The 10,567-nt window shown below is 17.3% G+C and overlaps 1 protein-coding gene across 1 annotated transcript; it reads left to right on the top strand.

The window, feature by feature from the left end:
* Window positions 1–260: 260 nt before the first annotated feature.
* On the top strand, window positions 261–10,312 carry PGAL8A_00093500 (zinc finger protein, putative; the record flags this gene model as incomplete). Its single annotated transcript, XM_028671943.1, has 2 exons — window positions 261–1,221; window positions 1,449–10,312. The coding sequence occupies 2 exons, from the start codon at window positions 261–263 to the stop codon at window positions 10,310–10,312; spliced, it is 9,825 nt and encodes a 3,274-aa protein (XP_028526053.1).
* Between the last annotated feature and the right edge of the window lie 255 nt (window positions 10,313–10,567).

The raw sequence follows: 10,567 nt of genomic DNA, 5'->3' as shown, positions 1-10,567 counted from the left end.
AAAAAAAAAAAAAAAAAAAAAAAAAAAAAAAAAAAAGAAAAAAAAAAAAAAGAAAAAAAAAAAAGAAAAATAAGGTACTTTTTAATATTAAGAGATATAAATGTAAAAATTTTACAGTAAGTTTCTTATAATAGTTTTTTATCATATTGATCATTTTTATATAAATTACAAATTAATGACAAAATAAAATTATAAAAGGCCTTAATAAAAAGAATTATAGTAAATTATATATATTTTTTTTTATTCGTTATTCTAAAATTATGGTAATAAGAAAAAATATAAATGAAGAAAATGAGAAATCTTTGTATACAAAAATTAATTCCTTAAAAAGAAAGAGTGCAAAAAAGAAATATCCTAAAATAAATTTAGATATAAATAGTTTGAACAGCTCAAATAATAAAAATAAAATAAATAATACTGAGAATGTTGAAATTAAATGGAATAATTTAAGTAATGAAGATAATATAAATTATCAAAACAATGATAATAAAACAAATATAGAAAATAATGTTAATACAGACTTATATATTCATGAAAAGGATAATTGGGTACAATGTGATTTATGTGAAAAATGGAGAAAATTACCATCAAATATAAATATGGATAGCTTACCGAAAGTGTGGTATTGCAATTTAAATAATGATAAAAAATATAACTCTTGTGATATAGAAGAAGAAGTTGTTACTTATAATTATGATTTTAATAAAAATTATCAACAAAATAATATTATTAATGATTTCAATGATAATATCCAGTCATATGATAAACATAATAATAATAATAATAATAATTACAATGATATAATTAATCATACTGATAATAATAATAATAGTAATAATAATTCTACTACTTCTGGTAATAATAAGATAAGTAATAATAGTAATAATAATTCTACCACTGCTGGTAATAATAATTACAATGATATAATTAACGATAATAATGATGATGGTGATAATAATAATAATTATTCAAAAGAATCAAACGATAAAAAATTAACTAGTTTTACTAATTCAGATGTTAATAATTTTAATTTTTCAAATAAATTAGTAAAACATCAAATAAAAAATAATGTTTATTTAGAAAATGATAAGAATATTCTATATAGAGAAATTCTTGATAATAAAACGAATAATTTAAATGAATATAAAACCAAAGAAAAAATGAATGAAAGTTCAGAAAATAATAATTTTTTAAATACTAATCAGTTGATTTCTCAATTTAGTAATAATTATTCAACAAAAAAAGAAGAAAACGAAGAAAAAAATGAAAAGAAAAAAAAAAAAAAAAAAAAAAAAAAAAAATCAGCAATGATATAGATATGTTACTAAATGAAAAAAAAAAAACCAAAAAAGGAAATGAAAAAAAGAATGTAAATTTTTTAAAAAAAAATGTTAAAAAAGAAGAAAATAAAAATCATCTAAGCATAAATAATATGAATTACTTTTCAGATACTATTTTTAATAATAATTCTGAATACAATATACAAGATACTTATAAGAATCGTAATATGATAAAAAAATTAGTCGAAGAAAAGAAGCGGAAAAATAATAGTGATGATAATAAGTTACATAAAGAGAATAACAGTTATATTAATTTATATACTATAAGAAAAAATGATTTAAGCATATATGAAAAAAGTAATAGTGATGGAGATATATATGAAAAAAGAAAAGGTGATTTATATAAATGTAAAAAATATATGAGTGATACAGATATATATATAAAAAGTTATATAAGAAAAAGTAGAAACTATAAAAAGACAAATAATACATTACCATTTCATTCTTCATATCTTCATTACATCAAATCTGATAAGTTTAATAAAAAAATAAATGAAAAAAATAGAAAAGATATAGAAGAAAAACAAAGTATTATTCAAAAAAAAGAAAGGAAAAAAAAAAAAGAAAATAATAATTCTATAAATATGTTTAATATATCGAAAAAAAGCAAAAGTTTTAAAAAAAAAAAAAAAAAAAAAAAAAAAAGTGACATAGAGCAACAAATAAAAATAATAAAAAAAAGGAAAAAGAAAAAAGACAAAGAAATGAAAAATGTAAAAAATGAAAACTATAATAATATACAAAATTATAAAAATATTAATAATGAAAACATTTTATATTATAATGATGATTCAAATTATAATTTAAATAAAAAAAATGAGAATATATGGAATAATGATTTTTTAAAAAATAAATTATTAGAAAATAATATAATTATGTCTAAAATATATTCTGATTTAAGAAAAAATCAAAATAATAAAGGAATTTATGACCATAATAATAATGATATTGATTATATTGATAAAAATGATATAATTAATGATAATAATAATAATAATACAAGTAATAATTTAAATAGCAAATATTGTATTAATAATAATATAAATAATAATTCAATAAATAATAACACTGCTAATAATGTAGTAAATTGGGTACAATGTGAACTTTGTAAAAAATGGAGAAAATTAGATCAACATATTAATATTAATTTGTTACCAGATAAATGGTACTGTTTTTTAAACTTTTGGAGTAATTATAATAATTGTGATATAGAAGAAGAAATATATATTGAAGAAAATAATAATTTAGAAAATACAGAAAATAAAAATTTACAAGATGTAAATAATAAAAATTTACAAAATGTTGATAATAAAAATTTACATTCTTACAATTTGATTAACCAAAAAAAGGAAAAAAATGAAAAAAAAAATATTGTAAAAAATTTTTTAAACAATGTTACGAAGAATCCAAATAAAAATAATAATGATACAAAATTTAAACTAAATAAAAATAACAAATGTATAACTAATAATAATGATTCTAGCAAATTATATGATAGTAGTAATATCATTATATCAAATGATGACAATAAAAATTTTTTGAACAAAGATATTTCAAATATAAATGCTTATGAAAACGGTGTATATAATAACTATACATTAAGTGATAGTATAATAAATGATGATACTTTAAATGAAAACTTCTTATCTTTTAAAAAAAACGAATCTCATAATTTATCAATCAATTTCTTAAATACTCCAATAAAGAATAATTATATACCATCTATAAATTATGAAAATAATCAACTGTTATTACATAATTATGGGAATAATGATGATGAAATTTGTAGTAATAAAGATATAGTGAATCATAAAAAAAAATGGAGTAAAAATGAAACATCATTTAATAATTTTTCAGTTTCTACTTCAACATCCCATGAGAAAAATTTTCTTTCGAATTCTTTGAATATATCAAAAAATTCCTCTTCCGATAAAGTTCATAAAAATAATTATATAAAAGAAAATGATGATAACATAATAGAAAAAGAAATAAACAACAAGAATATGAGTACTGAAGAAGATAATAACTATTGGGATATATTAAAAAATACTAAATTAAATTATTATTTAAATAATGGGAATTATTATAAAATGTTTCATTCTTTACCGAAATTTAATTATGATTACATTGAGAATAATAATGAAATTTTAAGAGATTTGAACTCAGAAAATAGGAATTTATATGATAATAATTCTTGCGATTCATGTAATTTTATTAAAGTAAAAAGATCAAATTCATGTAATATGAATATTACAAATATTTCTGAAAATTGTAGAGAAAAAAATTATTTATCAGATAGTTTTTTAACAAAAGAACACAGAAAAAAAATTAACTGTAATTGTGAATATAAAATGAAGCAAAATAAATTAACACAACGTTTAAATTATTTTTATAAAAATATTCAAAATGATATAAAATTTTACTATCCAGATGATAATAAAGATGATCATGATGATGATGATGATGATTATAATAGCAATGTTAATATGTATAGTTCACATCTAGAATTAAGTGGAAAAAGTAAGGATCAAATTAATAAAAAGAAAATGAAATATGAAAATGAAATTAAAATCTCTTATCTATATAATTTTATGAGAGATATCCCGAATTTAGAAAATAAAAATATAGATGATTATAATTTAGAAAATAACTTTCATTTTGTGAACCACTTTAACAATTTAAATACATCTTTCATTAGTTACAAAGATGGTATGAATAATGATAATGATTATGAAAGGGAAAATTCTAATGATAATAATAGTGATAATAATAATGATAATAAAAACATACGTGATATATTAAGTAGGATGAAAAACGAAAAATATAAAGGTAATATTATTAATGAAAAGGTAAATAATGAAATATTTTTTAATAAAACAAATAATTACGAGATGGATAATAAAATTAGTATTAATAATATTGATATATTAATGCATGATAGAATAAATGATAATAATTATAAAAATGAAAATAATAATAATAATGAAGAAAACGATAATATATTTGACAATTCTTATATTAATGATAAAAGTGTTAAGAAATATTCCAATAATGAGGATGATAATGAACTAATTTCAAATTATTTATGTTGTAATAGTAATAATGAAAAATTAGAAAGAAATTTAAATTTTTCTATTTCAAATGATGACACAAAATATATTCAATCGAACCTTTCAAATTTTAAGTATATTAACAATTTAAAAGGGCAACAAGAAGACAAGAATTATTATTATAACAATAATTTTAACAAAGAATCAAACATATTAAGTAAGTCATTAGATCATTCGAATTTATATTATAATTTATCTTCACAAGAAAATTTTCAAGAATTAATGGAAAATTATAATTTAAATACCACAAAAAATAAAAAAAAAACATATAAAAGTAGATCTCTAAGTAATATTAATCAAAATGATCCTAATTTTAATTTTTTGAATAACAATATAAATACTCAAATGAATATTTCATATGACAAAAATAATTTGAGCATTTATGATATGCAATTAACAGAAGATAATTATTATAATAATAACGACAGCAATAATAATGATGATAATAATAATAATAATATTAAATTAAAAAAAGAAAATCTTGATTTTTTAAAAAATAATTTTGATAAATTACTAATAGATGATTTTATTAAAATAAAAAGTTATTTAAATGGAAAGAATCATAATAATGATTTAAATAAAAATCATCAAAAAAAAATGATTAGAACTATATCTAATAATAATTCTATTTTAAATGATAATACTTTTAATAATTCTTCTAATGACTCTTTTGATAAATTATTAAAGTTTCCAACAAAAGAAGTTAATGATAAAAGTAATTATAGTAATTCAATTAATAAAAATGAAAATATACCTTTAAATAATAATAATAATAATAATAAAAATAATTTAACCAATATACAAAAAAATGCTTTAAAATATCCACTGCTTTCAAATAAAAATAGTACAAAAAATGAAACTAATTTTAAAAAAAATATTAAAAATAATTCACATAATAATAGAAAAAACTATGAAAATAAAATTAAAAATTTTAAATCACAGTTGGATATAGCAAATATAAACAATGGAAGTTTATCAAATAATGATAAAAAAAGTTTCGATAAGGAAAATAAGAAAGGACAAAAGGAATATAATGAATATATAACATTTAATATGGATTATAATGAAAATAAAAATAGTATCAAAGAATTAATTAAAAATAGAATTAATCAATTAAGTACTAACGCAAAAGGAAATATAAATAATATAATAAATAAGAATGAAAAATGTGAAAATAGTAAAATAAAGATGACTATATTAAATGCAAAGAATTTAAAAAAACATATATTAAGTAATCGTGTAATTATTTATTCTAAAGGAGTTTCTTTAGCTTATAATGTTGATGAAATAAATAAAAAAAGTATTTTTTTTTATAATAATGAAGAAAACAACAATAAATGCAAAAAAAGTCATGATGATATTAATAAAGATATCCAAAATGAAGTTGAAAGTACTATATATTTTAATTATGCAAATAATATTAATTTTAATGAAATTGATAACAGTAATTCTAATAAAATAAAAAAAATAGGTACAACTGTTTTTAATTACGATTTTAAAAAAATGATTAATGAAATAAGCATATTTAATAATAATTTAAAATATCAAATACCTCAACTAAAATATAAATTTAAAAAATATATTAATATACAAGATGAAAAAAAACATATATACACAGATAAAGAAAAAGAAGAATATAACAAAATTAATACAGATATAACAAATAACACATTAGCATTAGAAAATAATAATGATGTAGATAATTATAAAAGAACCGACAAGAAAAAATTAAAATTAAAAAAATTGAATGAAAATAAATTTCATAATATTGAAATAGATTTTCAAGAGCAATCATCTATAGTAAAGAAATATAAAAAAGTAAGTAATGAACTATCAGAAAATACAAAGGATTTAAAAAAAAACAAATTAGGAAACAGTAAAAGTAAAATAAATAATATAGATACCAACATTAGTAAAAATGATAATGTGAATAATAATATTATTAATTGCAATAATGATATTTTTCTTAATAGCAATAGTAACATATCAGAAAAAGATGCAAACATAAAAGGATTTAATTATATGAATCAAAGCTTAAATGAAAGTATTAATAGAACATATAAGAAAATGAAAGATAATATTGAAAAATTTCAATCTTCCTTAAACATTTGTGAAACAAAAAACAAAAATGATAAAAAATTAAGTATGAATAAAAAAAAAACTAAAACATTAACCGAGAGTATAATCAATAATAAGAAAAAAGAAACTAAATCAAAAAAAACATTACTGAAAACCTTTAAAAAAAAAAAAAAAAAAAAAAATTATATAAATACAACAAAAAATACTGAAAAGAATGAATTAAATAACGAATCAGTTTTTAATGAAGATTTTTCTAAAAAAAAAATAAACAATGGAAAAAAAAATAAAAAAATAAAAACAAAGATACTGATTGATAAGGAGCTTAAAGAAAAAAAATCAAAGAATGTAACTACTAGTGAAGATAAAGTAAAAGTTAATGAAAAAAAGAAAAAGAAAAAAATCAAAGAAGCAATAATTGATTCAAAAAAAGTAAATATAGAAAATATTCATGTAATAAATGAACAGAATAAATTTATAGATGTGAATGAATCAATAAAAAGTGAATCAAATCAAGTTATAGAAAATTTGAATGAAATAGAAAATGGTTCTTTTATCTCTAATCATACTCCTCTAATAAAAAATAAAGAAAGTAATATCAATAATAAAATTGAAAGTGAAGAAGGAAATAAAAGTGATAATCAAAATGATGATTTCAGTAAAACTAAAATAAGTAAATATATAAAGTATGAAAAAATGAATAGTAAAGATTATTGTGAAGAAAGTTCTCAAAATACAAAATTCTCTTATGAATTAAAAAAAAAAAAAAAAAAAAAAATTGAAAGAAATGAAAGTTGTGAGAATGTTAAAAATATTGAACATTATGAGAAAAATGAGAATAGCATACAAGAGGAATTAGTAAATACTACTTTTAATAATGAATTATGCAACTTAAAGAAAAAAGAACAAGTAGGAAAAATCAAGGAAGAAATAAATAATAGTTCTCAACATTCTCAAGATGGCTCTAATATGAAATTTTATAATAACAAAAATAAAATAGATTATTTAAATAGTGATCAAAAAGAAATTAACAGCAAAACTGATTGTGATGATAATGAAAACAATATGGAAAATAAATTTGAAACAAAAAAAATAAACCTTATTGCTATTTCTGAAAAAGATGATACTCATAATTCAAAAGAGACATGTGATATTTTTAATCAATCAATTCACAAAAAATTATCAATTATGAAAAAAAAAAAATATAAACTAATAGAAAGAAGAACCTTCAGTGATATAGATATTAATGTAATAGATAATTTATCATTAGACAAAAATATAAATTTAAATGAATCTAATAGTAAAATAAATGAAATGAAAAATTTTGATGACACATTTAAAATAAATACAAAAATAAAAGAAATGAATGAACATTATTATAGTGATTCTTTCGATTATATACATGGAATTAATTTTAAAAAAAGTAAGAAAGATATTTGCGATAAAAATGCATATAATTTTATTAAGGATTTAAGGAAAAAGTCGTTTTTAAAAATAGATGATGTAGAAAAGGAAAGAAAAAAAGATGAATATAAAAAAGAAAAAAAACACGAATTTTTGAAAAATAATGATTTGTTTATGAAAGAAAAAAAAAACAAAAGTAATTTATTTAATTCAAGAATACATATTAGAAAAGAAAGTTACAAAAAAAAAGATAAAAACAAAAGCAGTAGTAGAAATAATATAAAAATAAAAAATGAAGAAAGAAGCATAAGTAAAAATTATGAAAAATATTATTTTAAAGAATATATAGATAAAATAAATTGCAAGTCAGAAAAAGATTACAAAAAAAATGAAAGTGATTCAAGTGAATATTTTTTGGAAAAAAGAAATAAAAAAAAAAATGCATGTAAAAACGATCAATTTTACAAAAAAATTTTTAATAAAGACAATAATAAATACAGAACAGATATGAGATATAGTAGTAGTAGTGAAGATGAAAAAAAAAATTATAAATTAAAAAAAGAGAAAATGTATGAATATTCAAATATGTCTAAATATGAAGATAACAACTTGCCTAATCGTAAAATAAAAAATGTTGATAAAAATTATTCATATAATGATATTGATTATAGTAGAAATAATAAAAATAATGAAAGCAATAAATATTACTCACTTAAATCAAAAGTTAATTATTTAAGTGAGAAGAAATTTAAAAATCAAAATAAAGAAGATCAAAATGATTATGACCATAGATATTTTAAAAAATATAAGTTTTATGATTATAAAGATAATAAGAATGAATATACTAAGAGAAAATTTAGTAATCTGTCTTACCATAATAAAACATATTTCAAAGATGATAAGAATGCAAATGGTGACAAAAATATATTAAAAGAAAGAGCTAACAATATTTCTGAAAAATTGAAAATATTTAAGCATAATAATGTAGAAGATGAAGATAAATATGAAAATGATAAAAAATATAAAGAAAAACATAACAAATATAAAAACGATGATAAATATGAAGATAAGTATTACACTAAATATGATAGATTTGATGATAAATATGAATATGCAAATAAATATAATAAATATGATAACAAGTATGGTATGTATGAATCGAAATATGATAAATATGAAAATAAGTATAATAAATATGAAAGTAAGTTTGATAAATATGAAAATAAATATGATAAGTATGAAAGTAAATATGATAAATATGAAAATAAATATGATCAATATGAAAATAAACATGATCATTATGATAAAAATGAAAATAAATATAAGAATGAAAGTAAATATAGACGTGAAAATAAATATGAAAATAAATATTATAAATATGAAAATAAATATGATAAATATGAAAATAAATATTATTATAAGAATGAAGAAAAATATGAAGTGAAAAATGATAAAAATTTTGAAAACAAATTTACTGCAAAAAATGTCTTAAAAAATGACAAGAGTATTATAAAAAATATAAAAGATGATTCTAATAACTATCTATTAAAAGATTATAACACTGAGAATCAAAATGACCATAATATAAAAGACGAAAATACTTTTCACAAAAATGATAAAGAAAAAAAGGAAAATGTGCTAAACGAAATTAGCAATAGTGAAAAAACAAAGGATATTATTTTGAATGGTAATAATGATGATCATAAGACGAATTATGAAAACAAGGAACTTCTTATTAATAATGAAATTACATCTAATAAAACTGAGTGTATTCTTAATAATGATAAAGTAGAAAATAATAATTTAGGAAATAATAAGCACGATAAAAAAAATCTTAATAGTGATTATGAAAAAAAAGATTTCGATTTTAATATGTACGAAAAAAAAAACTCTGATTTCAATCATAGATATGAAAAACAAAATCTTGAAAAAAACACAGATATAAAAAGTTATCGTTGTAAAGAAAATGATTATAAATATATAGATGATATTGATGAAGATTTCCATTATAAAAAAAATAAGCACAAAGATAATTTTGAAAATGAAGAAAAATATATTAACTATAATTACAACAAAAAAAATGATAATTTTCATATATATCCTAATAGAAAACTTATAAATAAAAATTTTAAAAATTATTATTCCAACAAAAGCAGTCAAAACAGAGAAGATATAAACAAAAAAATGAAAAATGATAATTATACAAATATAAAAAGTTTTAAGCATATCAGTAATATTCATTTAAAAAAAAAAGACCCAATGCTTTTTAAAAAAAGTTATAAAATTCAAAACAAATATTTACATGATGGTAATTATAACCAAGATGTAAATAAATATGAAAACTCTTATAAAAAGAAAAACCATTTTTTTTCAAACGATTAATTACAAAAAATATCATTTTTTTCAGAAAAATATATTTTTTAAAATAAAATTAAATTTTTGCAAATTTTCAAATAATTCATAATTTGTATTAAATCATTTAGATGTTGGTGAATGAACGTTTTTTAATATTTTATTGATGAAATATATATATATATATATATATATATTTATATATGATTTTTATTTGTTCAATTAAAAAAAGTATAAATATTATGTTTTGTTTGTTTTTTTTTTTTTTTTTTTTTTTTTTTTTTT

The sequence above is a fragment of the Plasmodium gallinaceum genome, assembly GCF_900005855.1.
Source record: "Plasmodium gallinaceum strain 8A genome assembly, contig: PGAL8A_v1_61, whole genome shotgun sequence".
Lineage (NCBI taxonomy): Eukaryota > Apicomplexa > Aconoidasida > Haemosporida > Plasmodiidae > Plasmodium > Plasmodium gallinaceum.
The sequence above is the reverse complement of the archived record's forward strand: the minus strand, read 5'-3'. Positions and strand labels throughout refer to the sequence as shown.